The sequence below is a fragment of the Lathyrus oleraceus genome, chromosome 7 (assembly GCF_024323335.1).
Source record: "Lathyrus oleraceus cultivar Zhongwan6 chromosome 7, CAAS_Psat_ZW6_1.0, whole genome shotgun sequence".
Classification (NCBI taxonomy): domain Eukaryota; kingdom Viridiplantae; phylum Streptophyta; class Magnoliopsida; order Fabales; family Fabaceae; genus Lathyrus; species Lathyrus oleraceus.
Window position 1 is genome coordinate 8,871,438 of NC_066585.1, and position 21,719 is coordinate 8,893,156.

At 36.9% G+C, this 21,719-nt stretch overlaps 3 protein-coding genes across 3 annotated transcripts in view; 1 reads left to right on the plus strand and 2 right to left on the minus strand.

The window, feature by feature from the left end:
• Positions 1-21,719, plus strand: part of LOC127103804 (argininosuccinate lyase, chloroplastic) — a 63,538-nt gene that overhangs the window by 34,385 nt on the left and 7,434 nt on the right. The gene's annotated exons all lie outside the window — the stretch shown is intronic.
• LOC127106013 (uncharacterized) lies at positions 11,649-12,349 on the minus strand. The gene is made up of 5 exons (XM_051043288.1): positions 12,286-12,349; positions 12,130-12,221; positions 11,968-12,046; positions 11,777-11,871; positions 11,649-11,675 (listed from the first exon to the last, which is right to left on the minus strand). Exons 1-5 carry the CDS (start codon positions 12,347-12,349, stop codon positions 11,649-11,651), a joined length of 357 nt encoding a protein of 118 aa, XP_050899245.1.
• Positions 14,778-15,749, minus strand: LOC127103802 (GDP-fucose transporter 1-like). The gene has a single exon (XM_051041044.1). It carries the CDS (start codon positions 15,732-15,734, stop codon positions 14,793-14,795), a length of 942 nt encoding a protein of 313 aa, XP_050897001.1. The 5' UTR covers positions 15,735-15,749; the 3' UTR covers positions 14,778-14,792.

Below are 21,719 nucleotides of genomic sequence, written 5' to 3' on the forward strand. Positions count from 1 at the left end.
AGGTGAATCTGATTCTGATCCAGATTCTGATGGTGATTCAGAATCTGGTGGAGATCTAGACTCTAGGAATATTCCATACTCTGAAGGTGGTCATGCCTCTGAAGGTGGTACTTCTGAGGTTTTAGCATTTGATATTGTTCCAGCATCCGAAGGAGATTCTTAACAACTTCAGATGCCACAAAGAATCAGAAGCATATCAATAAGGTTTGCAGAGTTTAACATGCTGCAAGATACTTAAGTAATCTCTTAAGAAGAAGTTATCAAGTGTGCCATATTAGTAGACTTTAAACTAGTGAGTACTGAAGAAGCGCTCAAGAAGAAAGTGTGGTTGAAGGCCATGAAATAAGAACTTGAGGCTATAGAAAAAAATAAGACTTGGAAGCTGACTGAGCTCCAAAGAACAAGAAAGTCATCAGTGTCGTATGGGTTTTCAAGGTAAAACTAAAGCCAAATGGATCAATTGGCAAACACAAAGCAAGGTTAGTAGAAAGAGGCTTCCTACAGAAACCTGGGTCAAATTACTTTAAAGTGTTTGCTCCTGTAGCAAGACATGAGAATTAGATTGGTGATTAGTGTAACACCCCGATAAAATATGATAATTATTTAATTTAAGTTTAATAGTATATTATGATGATAATATGAATGAGAGGGTATTATTTTTCAAAATAAAAGATAAACCATTCATATATATTATTATTAGTATATTTATTAATTTAATTAAATAATTGGAATATTATTGGAATAATAAAGTTGGAATTGGAACGATTTTTGGAATCAGTAAAGAGTCCCATTTGGTAAAAAGGTTGTTTACACGTGAAAACAGAGAACACGTGATAATTGGGAGAAAAGAGAAGAAACTGAGAAAGGGAGAAGAAGAGGCTAGGGCTCAAGAGGAGAATTCACGATTTTTGAAGGTCAAAGAATCAATTGCCGGATTAACTCAGGTAAGGGGGTTTATCGTCGTTTAATGGGTATTATGGGTTAACATGTAATGGGTAGTGATAAGCCATTGAATTGACCATAATCAGGATGATGAATGCTGCAAATTGTGATGAATAAAATTATGTTAAAAACCGTGAATGGATTTGTATTTGGATGAGTTGTAATTTTCTGGTGTTGTAGCTTTTTACGGAATCGAAATCGGAGGTCCGGAAGTCCTCCAACGGCGAAAAATGCGGGTGATTCTGCATTCTGTTCATTGTTAGCGCAGGGACAGCTTTCTGTCTTGCGTTAACCGGTTAACCCAGAGCGTTAACCGGTTAACACTGTTATGATAATTAAAAAAAAAATAATTTCTGTTTTGCGTTAACGGGTTAACACTGTTATAATTTGCCAAAAAGCGTATTCTGTCTTGCATTAACAGGTTAACCCAGGGCGTTAACAGGTTAACGCTGTTGAAATACTGTTAGAAATGCATTCTGTCTTGCGTTAACAGGTTAACCCAGGGCGTTAACCGGTTAACACTGTTGAAAAACTGTTAAATTTGTATTCTGTCTTGCGTTAACAGGTTAACCCAGGGCGTTAACCGGTTAACACTGTTGAAAAACTGAAAAATTGTATTCTATCTTGCGTTAACAGGTTAACCAAATGCGTTAACGGGTTAACACTGTTTGAAAAGTGAAAAATTGATATTTAAATATGGTGTACATATTGGATGGGCAGAAGTTTGATTTTTCTGAGCTGTTGTTGTGCAGTTTTGGTTGTTTTAGCTGAGTGATGTAATTTAGCTGATGTATGATATAGTAGGGATCATTTCCCGTTGTTTTGAGCAGTATAGGTATTAGTAGAGTGTGCTAATACTGTGATTTATTATTTGGCATGACATGATATGATTCTGTGATAAATATGCTGATGATGTATGATGGTATGCATAATGCTGTGAATATATCTATTATGTATGCAATTGTGGATGGACTGTTTATGGCTTAGAGTGTGAGCATATGTCCATTGTGGATTGTTGTTGATGTTTGCATGCTAGGTGATTTAGCGTGCATAACATGGCCTTTATGGTGGTAGCTAATTCCCATGGTGAGGAATTAGTGAGTTGTTTATGGCTTAGAGTGTGAGCATATGTCCATTGTGGATTGTTGTTGATGTTTGCATGCTAGGTGATTTAGCGTGCATAACATGGCCTTTATGGTGGTAGCTAATTCCCATGGTGAGGGATTAGTGAGTGAGTCACTAGGTCTCAAATGAGTGGGACTAGTGAGCTTGGTAGCCGTATCTGGGTTTGATCGGTGAGGTTGAACTATATGTTCCCGAATAGTCGGTACCGCATGCATGGAGTCTCATTTCATAATGTATGTATGGCGTAAATGAATGGATGTATTCCAATATTATACGTGTGTTTTGTGTTTGTGTTTGTGTTGAGTATGATTATGAGTTGATGTTGCCGTTGCTGAATGTGTGATATGATTAGGGTGATGAATGTGTTAATTTACTTAACATTACATGATATTTTATAATGCTTATTATATCGATTGAGGAACTCACCCTTACAACTATGTTTCAGGTAACGAGCAGTGATTGAGTAGAAGCTAGTGCTTGGAGTCTAGTGTAGTTCCTTAGTGAGTCATGCTCTGGTATATGTAACATCGGGACGGGATGTTTTACCTTGTTTTCATTGTTGGTTGTTGAACAATTTTACATGTAATGTGTTACATGGTTCGAATGTTGTTAGATTTCTATCCGCTGCGAATTGTGCAATGTTTTATTTTGATTAATAAATGAGCATGACAAGTTATTTGGTGATTGGTGTGAAGTGTCAAGTGTGACACCCTGAAATTGCATATCTACTCTGATTTATATTTTGTTGTTTTAATTAATTATTGGGGTATTTTAGAAGGGTGTTACATTAGTGGTATCAGAGCATAGTCGGTCGAGTCGGGTCGTAATTATTCTGTTTCCCTGTATGTGATAGGTGTTGTGTAACCCTATCAGTACTTATTGTTTTAGCTTGTTGGATTAACTCATAATAGAGATGGCTGGAAGAGGTAGAGACGATGCTGCGATTGCTGAGGCTCTGGGTATGCTAGCTGGAGTACTTGGAGGGAATCCGAATGTTGTGGGATTGGGAGCTGCTCGTCAACTGTGTGAGTTCCAGAAGAACAATCCTCCAATGTTCAAGGGGGCATACGATCCAGATGGTGCTCAGAAGTGGTTGAAGGAGATCGAGAGGATCTTTCGAGTGACTGAGTGTGCCGATAACCAGAAGGTCAGGTTCGGTACGCATATGCTGTCAGAGGAAGCAGATGATTGGTGGGTTGTTGCCCGCACTGAGTTGGAAGCTGCTGGGAGTGCTGAGATCACTTGGGCGGTGTTCAGAGAGAGATTCCTGAGGAAGTACTTTCCAGAGGATGTCAGAGGAAAGAAAGAGATAGAGTTCTTAGAACTGAAGCAGGGCAACCGGTTTGTTACTGAGTATGCTGCTAAGTTCACAGAGTTGTCGAAGTATTACACTCCCTATGATGAGGCAGTAGCAGATGGGGCAGAGTTGTTTATGCTGTTAGCGACTTTGGAGGCTAAAGATAAACTGGTGATTTGCGATCTAGCCGTGGTGTGTGATTTTCCTGATGTGTTTCCTGAATAAGTGAATGAATTACCGCCAGAGCGTGAAGTTGAGTTCTCGATTGATTTGGTACCTGGTACTAGGCCGATATCGATGGCTCTGTACCGTATGTCTGCTGTTGAGTTAACTAAATTGAAGAGTCAGCTGGAAGATCTGTTGGATAAGAAATTTATTCGTCCGAGTGTGTCACCGTGGGGCGCACCAGTGTTATTGGTTAAGAAGAAAGAAAGTACTATGAGGTTGTGTGTGGACTGCAGGCAACTGAATAAAGTGACGATCAAGAATCGGTATCCTTTGCCGAGGATTGATGATTTGATGGATCAGTTGGTTGGTGCGAGTGTGTTCAGCAAAATAGATTTGAGATCGGGGTATCATCAGATACGTGTGAAAACTGAGGATATTCAGAAGACTGCTTTCAGAACAAGGTATGGACATTTTGAGTATTCTGTAATGCCTTTTGGTGTGACTAATGCGCCTGGGGTATTTATGGAGTATATGAATAGGATTTTCCATCCGTACCTAGACAAGTTTGTTGTGGTGTTTATTGACGATATTTTGGTGTATTCGAAATCTGAAGAAGAGCATGCTGAACATTTGAAAGTGGTTTTAGGAGTTCTACGAGAAAAGAAGTTATTTGCTAAACTGTCCAAGTGTGAATTTTGGTTAGAAGAGGTTAGTTTTCTTGGTCATGTGGTTTCAAGAGGTGGTGTTGTTGTTGATCCTTCTAAGATAGAAGCGGTATCTAAGTGGGAAGCTCCGAAGTCAGTTTCTGAGATAAGGAGTTTTCATGGACTTGCAGGTTATTATAGGAAATTCATTGAGGGATTTTCTAAGTTGGCGTTACCGTTGACGATGTTGACTAGAAAGGGGCAAGCGTTTGTTTAGGACTCAAAATGTGAAGAAGGTTTCCAAGAGTTAAAGAGAAGGTTAATTACTGCTCCTATTCTGATATTACCAAGTCCGTCGGAGCCATTTGAGGTTTACTGTGATGCTTCATTGTTGGGTTTGGGTGGTGTTTTGATGCAGAATAAGCAGGTTGTAGCTTATGCTTCGAGACAACTGAAGGTTCATGAGAGGAACTATCCGACACACGATTTAGAGTTGGCAGCTGTGGTATTTGTTCTGAAGTTATGGAGGCATTACTTGTACGGGTCAAGATTTGAGGTTTTCAGTGACCATAAAAGTTTAAAGTATTTGTTTGATCAGAAAGAGCTGAATATGAGACAGAGGAGATGGTTAGAGTTTCTGAAGGATTATGACTTTGGTTTGAATTACCATCCGGGTAAAGCAAACGTAGTGGCTGATGCATTGAGTCGGAAATCATTGCATATGTCTATGTTAATGGTTAAGGAATTGGATTTAATTGAGCAGTTTAGAGACTTGAGTTTGGTGTGTGAGAGTACTCATAATAGTGTTAAATTGGGAATGTTGAAGTTAACGAGTGGTATTCTAGATGAGATTAGAGAGGGTCAGAAATCCGATGTGCTTTTGGTTGATAAGTTGACTCTAGTGAATCAAGGTCAAGGTGGTGAATTCAGAGTTGATGAGAATGGTGTTTTGAAATTTGGTAATCGGGTGTGTATTCCGGATGTTACCGAACTTAAGAAGAGTATTCTTGAGGAAGGACATCGTAGTGGCCTGAGTATTCATCCTGGGGCTACGAAGATGTATCATGATTTGAAAAAGTTATTTTGGTGGCCGGGAATGAAAAGAGAAATTGCGAGTTTTGTTTATTCTTGTTTGACTTGTCAGAAGTCAAAGATTGAGCATCAGAAGCCGTCTGGGCTAATGCAACCGTTGGCTATTCCAGAGTGGAAGTGGGATAGTATCAGTATGGATTTTGTTTCTGGTTTACCGAGGACAATTAAGAATTTTGAAGCTATTTGGGTGATTGTTGACAGATTGACAAAATCGGCTCATTTCATTCCGATCAGAATGGATTATCCGTTAGAGAGATTAGCTGAGTTGTATATTGAGAAAATTGTAAGTTTGCATGGTATTCCGTCGAGTATTGTTTCGGACAGAGATCCTAGATTTACATCGAAGTTCTGGGAAGGTTTGCAGAGGGCTTTGGGAACTAAGCTGAGATTAGTTCTGCATATCATCCGCAGACTGATGGTCAGACTGAGAGGACGATTCAGTCACTGGAGGATCTTTTGAGGGCTTGTGTTTTGGAAAAGGGAGGTGCTTGGGATTGTTATTTACCTTTGATTGAGTTTACCTACAACAATAGTTTTCATTCGAGCATTGGTATGGCACCGTTTGAAGCTTTGTATGGTAGGAGATGTCGGACACCTTTATGTTGGTATGAGTCCGGTGAGAGTGTTGTGGTTGGACCGGAGATTGTTCAACAAACTATGGAAAAGATTAAGATGATTCAGGAGAAGATGAGGATTGCTCAGAGTCGTCAGAAGAGTTATCACGACAAGAGGAGGAAGTCACTTGAGTTTCAAGAGGAAGATCATGTGTTTCTTCGTGTTACTCCGATAACTGGGGTTGGTCGAGCTTTGAAGTCGAAGAAGTTGACACCTCGATTTATTGGTCCTTATCAGATTTTGGAGAGGATAGGGGAGGTAGCCTATCGTGTCGCTTTACCGCCGTCACTTGCGAATTTGCATGAGGTTTTTCATGTGTCTCAGTTGAGGAGGTACATTCCTGATCCGTCGCATGTGGTCCAAGTAGATGATGTACAGGTGAGAGATAACCTGACTATTGAAACATCACCTATGAGGATCGAGGATCGAGAGTTGAAGCAGTTGCGGGGTAAAGAGATTGCTTTGGTAAAGGTAGCTTGGGGAGGACCAGCAGGTGGCAATGTGACTTGGGAACTTGAGAGTCAGATGAAGGAGTCTTATCCAGAGTTATTCGCTTGAGGTATGTTTTCGAGGACGAAAACTCTTTTAGTGGGGGAGAGTTGTAACACCCCGATAAAATATGATAATTATTTAATTTAAGTTTAATAGTATATTATGATGATAATATGAATGAGAGGGTATTATTTTTCAAAATAAAAGATAAACCATTCATATATATTATTAGTAGTATATTTATTAATTTAATTAAATAATTGGAATATTATTGGAATAATAAAGTTGGAATTGGAACGATTTTTGGAATCAGTAAAGAGTCCCATTTGGTAAAAAGATTGTTTACACGTGAAAACAGAGAACATGTGATAATTGGGAGAAAAGAGAAGAAACTGAGAAAGGGAGAAGAAGAGGCTAGGGCTCAAGAGGAGAATTCACGATTTTTGAAGGTCAAAGAATCAATTGCCGGATTAACTCAGGTAAGGGGGGTTTATCGTCGTTTAATGGGTATTATGGGTTAACATGTAATGGGTAGTGATAAGCCATTGAATTGACCATAATCAGGATGATGAATGCTGCAAATTGTGATGAATAAAATTATGTTAAAAACCGTGAATGGATCTGTATTTGGATGAGTTGTAATTTTCTGGTGTTGTAGCTTTTTACGGAATCGAAATCGGAGGTCCGGAAGTCCTCCAACGGCGACAAATGCGGGTGATTCTGCATTCTGTTCGTTGTTAGCGCAGGGACAGCTTTCTGTCTTGCGTTAACCGGTTAACCCAGGGCGTTAACCAGTTAACACTGTTATGATAATTAAAAAAAAAATAATTTCTGTTTTGCGTTAACGGGTTAACCCAGGGCGTTAACGGGTTAACACTGTTATAATTTGCCAAAAAGCGTATTCTGTCTTGCGTTAACAGGTTAACCCAGGGCGTTAACAGGTTAACGCTGTTGAAATACTGTTAGAAATGCATTCTGTCTTGCGTTAACAGGTTAACCCAGGGCGTTAACCGGTTAACACTGTTGAAAAACTGTTAAATTTGTATTCTGTCTTGCGTTAACAGGTTAACCCAGGGCGTTAACCGGTTAACACTGTTGAAAAACTGAAAAATTGTATTCTATCTTGCGTTAACAGGTTAACCAAATGCGTTAACGGGTTAACACTGTTTGAAAAGTGAAAAATTGATATTTAAATATGGTGTACATATTGGATGGGCAGAAGTTTGATTTTTCTGAGCTGTTGTTGTGCAGTTTTGGTTGTTTCAGCTGAGTGATGTAATTTAGCTGATGTATGATATAGTAGGGATCATTTCCCGTTGTTTTGAGCAATATAGGTATTAGTAGAGTGTGCTAATACTGTGATTTATTATTTGGCATGACATGATATGATTCTGTGATAAATATGCTGATGATGTATGATGGTATGCATAATGCTGTGAATATATCTATTATGTATGCAATTGTGGATGGACTGTTTATGGCTTAGAGTGTGAGCATATGTCCATTGTGGATTGTTGTTGATGTTTGCATGCTAGGTGATTTAGCGTGCATAACATGGCCTTTATGGTGGTAGCTAATTCCCATGGTGAGGAATTAGTGAGTTGTTTATGGCTTAGAGTGTGAGCATATGTCCATTGTGGATTGTTGTTGATGTTTGCATGCTAGGTGATTTAGCGTGCATAGCATGGCCTTTATGGTGGTAGCTAATTCCCATGGTGAGGGATTAGTGAGTGAGTCACTAGGTCTCAAATGAGTGGGACTAGTGAGCTTGGTAGCCGTATCTGGGTTTGATCGGTGAGGTTGAACTATATGTTCACGAATAGTCGGTACCGCATGCATGGAGTCTCATTTCATAATGTATGTATGGCGTATAAGATGAATGGATGTATTCCAATATTATACGTGTGTTTTGTGTTTGTGTTTGTGTTGAGTATGATTATGAGTTGATGTTGCCGTTGCTGAATGTGTGATATGATTAGGGTGATGAATGTGTTAATTTACTTAACATTACATGATATTTTATAATGCTTATTATATCGATTGAGGAACTCACCCTTACAACTATGTTTCAGGTAACGAGCAGTGATTGAGTAGAAGCTAGTGCTTGGAGTCTAGTGTAGTTCCTTAGTGAGTCATGCTCTGGTATATGTAACATCGGGACGGGATGTTTTACCTTGTTTTCATTGTTAGTTGTTGAACAATTTTACATGTAATGTGTTACATTGTTCGAATGTTGTTAGATTTCTATCCGCTGCGAATTGTGCAATGTTTTATTTTGATTAATAAATGAGCATGACAAGTTATTTGGTGATTGGTGTGAAGTGTCAAGTGTGACACCCTGAAATTGCATATCTACTCTGATTTATATTTTGTTGTTTTAATTAATTATTGGGGTATTTTAGAAGGGTGTTACAATTAGGACAACTGCTAACAGGAATTGGCATCTGATGCATTTGGATGTGAAATCTTCATTTCTGAACGGTCCATTGCAAGAAGAGGTATATATGTCACAACCTCCTAGATTTGTGAAAAAGAATCGGGAGGTATATATGTCACAACCTCCTGTATGGACTAAAACAAGCTCCTAGAGCTTGGAATCTAAAAATTGATTCATTTTTCAAGCTCCAAGGATTTAGAAAGTGTAGATTGAGTGGTGTCTATGTTTAGCATACTTCTGAAGGCAATATTATTTTGGTATTCCTATATGTTGATGACATATTGCTAACATGAAGTTGTGAACATGAGATAGCTAAGTTCAAGAAGGTGTTGATGAATGAGTTTGAAATAACTGATCTAGGAAATATGACATATTTTCCAGGGATGGGGGTTATGTACTCTGAGAAGGGTATCATTTTGCATCAGTCGATGTATGAACTTGAACTTCTGAAGAGATTTGAGTTGCTGAATTATAAGACTGCGGTCACACCTTCAAAAACAAATTACAAATTGGATTAGATCCTAAAGGTGATGATGTAGATGCTACAACTTTCAAGTAGTTGGTTGGCTTTATGAGGTATTTATGTAATACCAGACCTGACATTTGCTATGCAGTTGGAATGTTAGTAGGTTCATGAGTAAACTGAAGTGGTCTCATTACCAAGTTGTTGTCAGGATTTTGAGGCATATTAAGGACTATGAAATATGGAGTTTTGTTCCTTTTTGGAGAAAATGCTAGTTCAAAGCTAATGTGTGTCGTAGACTCTTATTGGTGTGGAGACAAAGTTGATAGAAGAAGTAATTTTAGATATTTGTTTAAGTATCTGGGAAGTCCTACTTCTTGGTGTTCCAAGAAGCAACCAATTGTTGCTCTGTCAATCAATGAAATTGTAAGAGTAGTGGAAGTTTGTTATTCTCTCCCTTCTTCCATCTTCATCTTCTTCACCTTGTGCACCAACATATGGTTTTCTAGCTTTTGGATTTTTGAAAAATTAGTAAGTTTTCTGGAAAACATCTCTTGCAGGTATAAGTACCAATCTTTAAGGTGTGTGTGCAATCGGTTAAAAGGCTTCCTAATCGGTTTCTTAATCAATTCGATCAAAAGGTATAATTAATTAGACAACGATTTTGGATTTCTTAATTACTCATAATCGCTTCTTAATTTATTATGTACTTGCTAGAATTAGTTTAAAGAAGTTTTGAGAAGAAAAAAAAAGAGTTTGAAATGATTTTATAAGATAAAACACTAAGCACAAATATTGGCAGAGCCAGGAACTTAGATCAGGGGTACGCAATTATTTTTAATATATATATATATATATATATATATATATGTATATATATATATATATATATATATATATATATATATATATATGTATATATATATATATATATATATATATATATATATATATTCTTTTTCTACTATCTTTAAGCATTAAATTTTATTGATCAAAACACAAAAATTAAGAAAATTATTAATTTTATTGACAAGTAATGTCGTTTAATAAATTAACATACATATGAGTAACTTTTATTATATTTAATATAAGTTGTATGAAAAAAATATAACATAATTAAGAGAGATGCATTGATAAAAAGAATATTAATGTTATTATTATTTTTTATTATAAATAAAATAAAATAAAAATTATTAGAATCCTATAAGAAAACAATATGCTTTAGATAAGACTTTCATAACTTTTGCTCTTCTTCCGCCACATCACGCTTTTGAGGTTCACTACAACAAACAAGACCTTAGACAGCGCTTTTTTTAGCCTTAGACAGCGCTTTAAAGCGCTGTCTAAACCTCCGCTGCTAAAGGTTTAGACAGCGCTTTTTTAAATCTTAAAAGCGCTGTCTAAGCCCCCCCCCCCTTAGACAGCGCTTTGGCCAAAAGCGCTGTCTAAGCCCTCCCCCCCCCTTAGACAGCGCTTTGGCCAAAAGCGCTTTATAAGACCCTCTTATTTTAAATTTTTTAGGTATACCTTAGACAGCGCTTTTGAAAAGCGCTGTCTAAACCCCACCCCCTTAGACAGCGCTTTGGCCAAAAGCGCTTTCTAAGACCCTCCTATTTTAATTTTTTTAGGTATACCTTAGACAGCGCTTTTTACAAAAGCGTTGTCTAAGGTATACGAAAATTTTTGAAGCTTTTGTTTTAAACCACATTTTTTCCAGGTTTATAAACCAGAATTTCTACCTGTTTTCAACCAGATTTTGACAGACAATTATCACATTTTATATATGCCATTTTGGCCTTTTTTCTACCAATTTTTGGCTAACAAATATATATATATACCACTTCAAACCAATTTTGCCTTAAATGTATCAAAATATATACAAATTTATGTACACATTTACAAGTCATAACATATACTACAAATGTACACATTAATTACACAAATTTATGAACAAACATTGAGCTTTATCAAAATTAAACTAAATATTTGTACTAATCACCATGTTAATGCCTATTATTAGGTTGCCATGGCAGTAGTAGCAGCTTCAAGCAGCCTCCTAGCATCTGTGCCGTGTTCAGGTAACTCTGCAGGGGTCTGCCAAAAATTACAAGCAAGGAATTAATTGTTATTAAACTCCTTTAAGAGCAAGGAATGGATAGTTATTTAAAAACAACAAATATACCTTTCCATATAAGTTTTCCTTTGTGGCTGATGCACCATTAGAAAGCAACAACCTAATTACATCAGCATGCTCACCTCTTGCAGCATGATGAAGAGGCTGCAAAAATGGTGACAAAATATGGCAAACAAATCAGAAGAAATTAAGTAAACAAAGATGAAATAGGACTAGGAATTGGGATTGAGCCGGTATCTCTAGACATTCGACTCCCCCACCCCATCCTAAAGAAACACAGATATTTATAGTAGATTATACTATTAGTAGGATTGACTTAAGCCTCATGAATAGAAACTTAAATTTTAAGAAGGGTAAAAAAACTCACAATATCACCCTCAGAATCGACTGATTCTAACATCCTTTTTATATGCTCGGCGTCATTAGCTCTGTTAAGTAGAAGTTGGACTATCTCCAAAAACCCTGATATTGCCATTCAAAGTAGAACAACATCACAAATCTCAACCAAAAATACAAAGAGATTTCAACGTATAAAACATGATTTCAAGTTAATTCCACCTCCTGCACACGCATCGTGTAAAGGAATTGCTCCATCCTCATCTTTAGCCTCCAAATCAGCTCCTCTTTCTAGTAGAAGCTGCCGTTCATTATACACGATCAATAATTCACGTGTTTCAAAACAATAAAAGAGAAAAAAATTGAAGGAGCAAAATAACAAACCTGTGCGCATCCAAAATGGCCGTACAAACAGGTCAAATGAAGAGCTCTATCCCCATCCTCCAAAGGTTCATCAATACTACCACTCAAGTTATCTGAAATTATGCCAACACGTGGATAACCATCATCAGAATTAACAAAATGACATCCATTAGTTACCCAATATTCTAGTTAGCGTGTCTTTTAGCTCACATATCAAAACATAAAAGCTATAGTAGATCATTCAATGGTCATGGTTCAATTCTCAAAAGAGACTAAACCAGGATCAAAATACTCAAAATTACCGAACATTAGACAGTGTATTCATGGTTCAACCAATTGCAATATTCAAAATAATGAAATAACCATAATTTTCTCTGCAAATCATCTCAAACCTCCTCCAATTTAAAAATATATCCTCTACAATTATTCATATCAAGAATCAATTTCCATAAAAAATAATACAGTTTATCTAAAACAATAAAATTCATAGAGCTACAACCATGTTCACTCATCATTGGCAATTGACAATAATATATCTCACAAGTTATATATCTATCAAATAACAGTAAAAAAATAGGGTTTTGGATTCATAATTTTCTATGGAGAAGTAGGGTTTAAGAGAGAGGTAAACATTGAAGTAAAACAGAGACTAAAGAATTATGATGTGGAAGAAGAAATTGAGAGAAAGGAGAATAGAAACGATTTGTAGCACTTATTCTTTGAAAAACCAAGCTTGATATATACCTGTATCATACTTGTTGCTATCAATATCTATGCCAATAACCCGTGATGCACCAGCACTTTTTGCACCCTCTGCAACCTGTCAAGTACAAATTATGAATCATAACAGTAGCACACAAACAGGGAAAAACATGAACATCTGATATTGTAACTTTAGAAACTTACAGCAAGACCAACAGTTCCAAGGCCGAAAATTGCAACAATTGACCCTGGCTCAACTTTTGCAGTGTTCCAGACAGCTCCAAGGCCTAAAAAGTGAAGAAATAAAATAGTAACCATAAACTCGCAATAACAAGTGAACCAGGTTTAGGAAGGATACATATCCAAGAACACGTATTAAGGAAGAAATATAACAATTAACTAATAAGACAATCAAAAGCAAACTTCTTATTTCAACCCACCAATCTCCCCCCGGTATTGCACCCCTGGTTAAACCATCATTCTCCATGGAGCCATGACCTACAAATGGTGAGAAACAATGCCAAGGTAAAGTCAACATGTGAGTGAATGCCTAATGAAACAAAGCAAGATATGAAATGCAAGAAAATGGTCAAGAAATTCGGCAGCATAACCAAAGTCAGAACCATATTGTACTGTAAGCCAAAGCATATGATACACAAGCTGCACTACACATGATCATGGTTGTGGAATACAAGAGTTTAACAAAAATTCAGAATCATGAAAGATCCTTGCAAGGCATACTGACCTGCTATGATCTTACTGAACTACATGAAGCTAGGGATACACATTCTGAAAAATCACTGAGTTAAGACCAACATGTCCTAGTCCCATGAAGCATTGTCCTCCATACCTGCACATAATGGGACCTAGCAAACCAAAGTTGCACATCAAGCAAAATCCTGCTACCAGTCAGTAAACATTGGAACCATTCACAACATGAAACTAGTCAACATGCTCAACCACTATGGACAATCCAACAATCACATGGATAAGCCAAGGCATTATGGAATTACCTTGCAAAGCTGCCAACAGATACTTATTATACCAGCCAGGATCTTGCAGCTAGCCATGAGCAAATAAGACCATGCCACAAATCCTGCAATGTCAAGCCAGTTCCAAAGTGGTCAACCAGAAGATAAACCCTGAACAAATGGAGATAGTGTTACAGTACAGAACATACCATCAAAATCAAGCTACAATGCTGACCAAAGCAATATACTCATAGAAGTCTTCGACTACTTGGGTCTCTTTAAAAGTCTCTTGATGTCTCGTCCATGCTCACTTCAATAGAATCAATAAATCAAATATTGAGTCTTCAAATTTCAAATTTGGATAACAAGCTTCACCATCCTATGATAGAAGAAAAAAGAGAATAGAGAATGCTAACTGTGATATGGTATAACATATATAGTTAATGGAAATTTTTAAACTACTATAAGAATCAATAAACTAATTAAATTACGAAGTGCATGATCAGGGTTAAGCAATGAGAAGAAAATTCACAATCCCAATCAGATTATAACGGTTTGTTCGGCCTTAAGCTTGTGCCGGCCCTAACCCTCCACTCATTATTGCAGGAAGGTGACAGTGAGGATTCAAAAGTGGAAATATCGATTTGAAAATGACTTCTTAAATAAAAGAAAACTCACCGGTGGTAACAGGTCCAAGAGTGGCTTGCTTGTACAATCCATAAAGGATAAGCAAGTTTTCATTTGATGGACTCTCTTTTAGAGTCTTGACTTTCGCAGCATGCTCCTCAAAATCCTCCTGCATCACATTAACCAAGTGTGTAATGCTTGAAGTAATCATTTACTTATACTTATAAGCATAATATCAAGCACATGCAGAATTTTGATACTATTTCTATGAAAATGAAAAACATCACATGTTATGTTCATGTTCAGTACAGAGATCAGATTTAACATTCCTGCATAAAATTCAGCAAACAGTTTGAATCACATCATTTGAATAACAGGGTTTTTTCATACTGATAGCATTGAACAATTCCCAGTAACCGATTGCTGATAAAGAACTCCCCCAATTATAGTAAAAAGCAAACAAACCAGACCAGCAGGACTAGCATGCTTATCCCAAATCGTCACATTAATAGCCACCGTGAGAAACTTATTCACAACCCCAGTAACCGTAAAAGCAGTAGCCGAAACCGCTTTTCTCGCAGCAAATCCAAAGAAACTGATAAGCAAACCAAACACACAAGACAAAGAAACCGCAAGAAACGCATTCATCTCAAACAAACTCCCGGTACTCGAATTAATCGCATTCGAAACCTCAAAATTCTCTCCAGTTAGAAACCAAAAGAAAGGAGCAATCATTAAAGACAAGACATTGTTATAAAGAACAAAACCCCAAGTATTCAACCCAAGACTCATAACCATATGCTTGATATAAACCATCTCAGTAGTAATCGTAACCAAATAAGCAAAAGCCCATGAATAAGCGGTAAGAGTAAAACCCGAATCGGTAGCAACATAACCAACGGCACCAGCAAGAATAACAACAAGCGAGAAAAAAGTAAGGTTAGAAGGCGAAGGTTGACCTCGAAAAGCGGTATCAGCGAGAGCAACAAGAAGAGGGGTAAGAGATCTGAAAACAATGAAGGTATCAACGTTAGCGTGACGGAGTAGATTCGTGTTGGTGAAGATAGCGAGGAAGAAAACGAGTGCGGCAGGGAAGAATTTCTTGGCGATCGGAATGGTGAAAGGATCGTGATGAAGAAACCCTAATTTTCCGAAAAGGTAAACGCCGAGAGCTGAAGTGAGGTACTGTAAAGCGGTTAAGAGACCAGGGTAGTTGAATTGAGTGATGGCGTATTTGTTGATTATCGCTAACAAGCTTGAATAGAGAGCGTAACCTATCACCAAACCGCTTGTGGCGTAGTGCGATGGCTTGGTTGATGATGACATTGTTGCGGTTTTTTTTTGAAGGATTCAACAATGGTGTGAATTGGTTGGGATTTTTTTTATGGTGTTTGAAAATGAAGTGGATCACCGACACTAGAGAAAAATGGGGTTTTTAGGGTTGATTGGATTGGAGGAAATTGGTGTTTGTGTGTGTCAGTGAAGTGTAAATTGGGAGCAGAATGAGTAGAGGAAAAATGAAGAGGGAAAGAGGACAGCGCTTTTGGTTTTAATTTTTTTTTTTAATTTAAAGACTTTAGACAGCGCTTTATCAAAAGCGCTGACTAAGGTCTATATTTAAAAGCGCTTTCTAAAAGCGCTGTCTAAGGGGGGGTCTTAAACAGCGCTTTTAGAAAGCGCTGTCTAAGACCCCCCCTTAGACAGCGCTTTCATTATTTTTTTGGAACATTTTCCGTGTTTTATTTTAATTTTAACCTTAGACAGCGCTTTCTTTTAAAAGCGCTGTCTAAGATGCGCTGTTAAAAGTCATTTTTGGCGTAGTGGTTATTTGCAGTCCTATAGTTCATTTTTCCAACTCAATTTATGTAGTATTTTAGTTGGAAATGATGTTTGATAAAAAAGGAGCGAGGGGATGAGAAAATAATTCTTTAATTACAATTTTTATGTTTGACAAGACCTTCAGTTTTATGCATACGTACCAACATAAAAATGAGGGATCAAAACTTCATAGTTCGTGGTAAAAATTTCAAAGAAATAGGTGAATTGATATTAACATAAGCTTAGAGATCTTTTGTTATCAAAAGGAAAATACTCAACCAAATATGCACCGATAATGAGGGATTTTCAGCATTTAAGAGGGAGGGCTCAAAATTGGATCTAATCAACAAATATGTTAAATGGAAAGACTTATAATCAAAATATCATGGAGATGAGAGAATTATATCTCAACAAAGGTAACTCAAATCTAACTGCTCTCTTTTGAAAAGTTAAAAGAAAAAGGCACAAAGTGGCCAAAAGGATTAGATGAGGTTGTTACTTCGTTTTGTCTTTTGAAATTAAAATCAATATGATTAAGTTTATTTACAATGTGTGTATGTGTTATTAGAAGTAATTCATATTTATTAGTTGTACTATTTTCTTAGCCCCTAAGTTTGTTAGAGGGTATTTTAGTATTTTATCCTATTCTAGTAACCCTAGTTTTAGCTTATAAATAGGGTGACAATCATTGTAACTTTTATCATGTTTTGTAGCCGTCATTCTTAATAGAATATTTCCGTTCATCATTCATTCTACCTTTGCACCAACAATTGGTATCAGAGCCTGGTTCGGATTCATTGGGAAACACGGGAAACACGAGTGAACGTGAGGTCTTGTGTGTTTGATTTTGTATCTTAGATTCGTGTTGAATCTTGAACAAAATCTGATCAGAATTTTAATTCTGTGGGTTGGGAAACACTGTGTGAGAAATCTGAGTGTACTGTGCAAGGTAGAAAGATGAACGGAAACAGCAACATGAACACCAAACTTCCAGTATTTGACGGTAAAAACTGGAATCGTTGGATGATCCAAATGCGTGTACTGTTCGGTGCTCAAGATGTTCTAGATCTTGTCACTGATGGTTATGTTCCGGTAGCAGCAAATGCGACGGATGAACAGAAAAACGCGCAGAAGGAAGTAAGGAAGAAGGATCAGAAAGCATTGTTCTTCATTTATCAATGTGTTGATGTAAATGTGTTTGAGAAGATTGCAGATTCAACGACAGCAAAGGCTGCGTGGGACACACTGGTTAGATGTTATGGTGGTGACGCATCAGTGAAGAAGGTGAAGCTTCAGTCCTTGAGAAAGCAATATGAGAATCTCAACATGAAGAATAATGAGAAAGTTTCTGAATACATCTCCAGAGTGATTCTGATCACTAATGAGATGAAAGCGTGTGGAGAAACTCTTTCTGAAGAAACAATCATGGAGAAGGTATTGAGATCCCTTACCTCTCAATTTGATTACATTGTGGTAGCAATAGAACATTCCAAAGATCTGAGCACCATGAGAATTGAAGAGCTGCAGAGCAGTCTAGAAGCGCAAGAGTTGCGTTTGACTGAGAGAACTTCTGAAAGGGAAGTAGAGCAGCAGGCTATGAAAGCAACTTCGGATAGAAGGTATCAGAAGCAGTCAGAAGCCAGGAGAAGATCTGATGGTGGTCAGAAGTCAGAAAGCTCAATCTCTGATAGACAAAAGAATGCTCAGAAGGGAAAAGAGAAGTATGACAAGAAGAAGATCCAATGTTACTGTTGTAAGAAGTTTGGTCACTTTGCTAGAGACTGTTGGTCAAACAAGGAGAGAAAATCAGAAGAAGCAAATATAGCCAGAAGTTCTGATGACGAATCTGTGCTATTGATGGCCTCTGAATCTGATGACATGGATCTGATAGACTGGTGGTATATGGACACTGGCTGTTCAAATCATCTTACTGGAAACAAGAAATGGTTGGTTGACTTTGACTCTGAAAAGAGGACAAAGATCAGATGTGCTGATGACAAATATCTTAATGCAGAAGGTATGGGAAATGTCAGAGTGATTCTGAACAATGGGAAAACAGCATTGATTCAGAATGTGTGGTATGTACTTGGCATCAGAAGCAATCTGATGAGTGTGGGACAATCAATTGAGAAAGGTTTTTCAGTTACCATGAAGGGCAATCTTCTGAAGTTGTATGACTGCAATCAGAAATTGATTATGGAGTCAGAACAGGGAAGGAATAGAACATTCAAGGTGAATTTCAGAACTGCAGACTCAGAATGTCTTAGTGCAACAAGTGCTGAGAAGGAGAGTGAGTTGTGGCACAGAAGATTTGGTCATTTGAATTTCAGAAGCTTAAAACATCTGAATTCAAAGAAGTTGGTACATGGAATTCCTGCAATTAAGAAGCCTGAAAAGTCATGCAAAGTTTGCATGGAAGGAAAACAACCACGATTTCCATTTGCGTCAGAAACTGCTCCAAGAGCAAAACATGCCTTGGGAGTTGTACATTCTGATGTGTGTGGTCCATTTCCAGTAGCATCGATTGGAGGGAATAAATACTTTGTGTTATTTGTTGATGAATTCACAAGAATGACATGGGTATCCCTTATTAAGTTTAAACACGAGGTGTTTGATGAATTCAAGAAGTTCAGAATGAAGGCTAAGAATCAGAGTGGTCAGAAGTTGAAGATTCTTAGAACTGACGGTGGAGGTGAGTATAACTCCAAAGAGTTCCAGAAGTTCTGTGAGGAGAATGGAATTGAGCATGAGGTTACTGCTCCTTATATCCCTCAACACAATGGTCTTGCTAAAAGAAGAAATCGCACTTTGCTTGATATGGTGAGAAGCATGCTAAAGGAGAAGAAACTTCCTCAGAAGCTCTGGGGAGAAGCTGTTGCCACTGCAACGTATGTACTCAACCGATGTCCTACGAAGAAGTTGAAGGAAATAGTTCCAATACAGAAGTGGACTGGAGATAAGCAAAGTGTTAGTCATCTGAAGGTATTTGGTTCTGTTTGCTATAAACATGTTCCAGAAGCCAGAAGACAGAAGCTGGATGATAGAAGCAAAGTGATGATTCTGATAGGGTACCACAGTACAGGTGCATACAAGCTCTATTGTCCAGAAACCAACAAAATTGAATTCAACAGAGATGTGATTGTGAAGGAATCAGAATTTTGGAATTGGGATAAGTCTCAATTTGATTCTGATGTTAGAACTTCTGAAGAAAGGTCAGAGTTAAGAATTTCTGAAGTTGGAGTAAACTCTGACGTTGATTCTGATTCTGATAGTGATTCTGACTTTGGAGAAGACTCAGAAGATGAAGGCGACTCTGATGATCCAGACTCTGATGACCCAGACTCTGATGGTAATCCAGATTCTGGTGGCAATTCAGACTCTAGAAATATGCCAGCCCCTGAAGTTGGTCAAAGCTCTGGAGGAAGTCAACCATCTGAAGCTAGAAACTCTGAAGCTCAAGACTCTGAACAAGTTCAGAGACCACAAAGAATCAGAAACATCCCCAGAAGATATGCAGAATTTGACATGCTGCAAGACACTGAAGTAGACTCTGAAGGAGAAGTTATTCAGTGTGCCATGGTAGTAGACTCTGAACCCATAAGTACAGAAGAGGCTCTTAAGCAGAAGCTCTGGCTGAAGGCCATGAAAGAAGAACTTGATGCTATAGAGAGAAACAAGACTTGGAAGCTGACAGAACTTCCAAAAGACAAGAAAGCCATCAGCGTCAGATGGGTTTTCAAGCAGAAGTTAAAGCCAGATGGTTCAATTGGCAAACATAAAGCAAGGTTGGTAGCCAGAGGATTTCTACAGAAACCTGGGCTGGATTACTCTGAAGTGTTTGCACCTGTAGCAAGACATGAAACAATCAGAATGGTGATTGTAATAGCTGCTAACAGGAATTGGCCTCTGATGCATTTAGATGTAAAATCTGCATTTCTGAACGGTCCATTAGAAGAAGAAGTTTACGTGTCACAACCTCCTGGATTTGTGAAAAAGAATCAGGAAGGGATGGTGTACAGATTATACAAAGCTCTATATGGATTGAAACAAGCGCCCAGAGCTTGGAATCAGAAGATTGATTCATTTTTCAAGAAGCAAGGCTTTCAGAAATGTGAGATGGAGTTTAAAGAAGTTTTGAGAAGAAAAAAAAAAGAGTTTGAAATGATTTTATAAGATAAAACACTAAGCACAAATAGTGGCAGAGCCAGGAACTTAGATCAGGGGTACGCAATTATTTTTAAGATATATATATATATATATATATATATATATATATATATATATATATAAGCATTAAATTTTATTGATCAAAACACAAAAATTAAGAAAATTATTAATTTTATTGACAAGTAATGTCGTTTAATAAATTAACATACATATGAGTAACTTTTATTATATTTAATATAAGTTGTATGAAAAAAATATAACATAATTAAGAGAGATGCATTGATAAAAAGAATATTAATGTTATTATTATTTTTTATTATAAATAAAATAAAATAAAAATTATTAGAATCCTATAAGAAAACAATATGCTTTAGATAAGACTTTCATAACTTTTGCTCTTCTTCCGCCACATCACGCTTTTGAGGTTATTTGCAGTCCTATAGTTTATTTTTCCAACTTAATTTATGTAGTATTTTAGTTGGAAATGATGTTTGATAAAAAAGGAGCGAGGGGATGAGAAAATAATTCTTTAATTACAATTTTATGTTTGACAAGACCTTCAGTTTTATGCATACGTACCAACATAAAAATGAGGGATCAAAACTTCATAGTTCGTGGTAAAAATTTCAAAGAAATAGGTGAATTGATATTAACATAAGCTTAGAGATCTTTTGTTATCAAAAGGAAAATACTCAACCAAATATCCACCGATAATGAGGGATTTTCAACATTTAAGAGGGAGGGCTCAAACTTGGATCTAATCAACAAATATGTTAAATGGAAAGACTTATAATCAAAATATCATGGAGATGAGAGAATTATATCTCAACAAAGGTAACTCAAATCTAACTGCTCTTTTTTGAAAAGTTAAAAGAAAAAGGCACAAAGTGGCCAAAAGGATTAGATGAGGTTGTTACTTCGTTTTGTCTTTTGAAATTAAAATCAATATGATTAAGTTTATTTACAATGTGTGTATGTGTTATTAGAAGTAATTCATATTTATTAGTTGTACTATTTTCTTAGCCCCTAAGTTTGTTAGAGGGTATTTTAGTATTTTATCCTATTCTAGTAACCCTAGTTTTAGCTTATAAATAGGGTGACAATCATTGTAACTTTTATCATGTTTTGTAGCCGTCATTCTTAATAGAATATTTCCGTTCATCATTCATTCTACCTTTGCACCAACAATTGGTATCAGAGCCTGGTTCGGATTCATTGGGAAACACGGGAAACACGAGTGAAAGATGATAAAGTATACATTATGATTTTTAAAAAATGAAAATTACCTGTTTGATTGTGGGAACAACAACCCATTTTTTAAACGAT

Bases quoted from the DNA above. Each gene is read 5' to 3' on its own strand.
- LOC127106013 (XM_051043288.1), bottom strand. From the start codon at position 12,349: ATGATCTACTATAGCTTTTATGTTTTGATATGTGAGCTAAAAGACACG. The intron at 11,872-11,967 runs GTGGAATTAACT...TGGCAATATCAG, and splicing joins ACACGATGCGTGTGCAGGAG to GGTTTTTGGAGATAGTCCAA. The intron at 11,676-11,776 runs GTGAGTTTTTTT...GTGTTTCTTTAG, and splicing joins TCGATTCTGAGGGTGATATT to GATGGGGTGGGGGAGTCGAA.
- LOC127103802 (XM_051041044.1), bottom strand. From the start codon at position 15,734: ATGTCATCATCAACCAAGCCATCGCACTACGCCACAAGCGGTTTGGTG.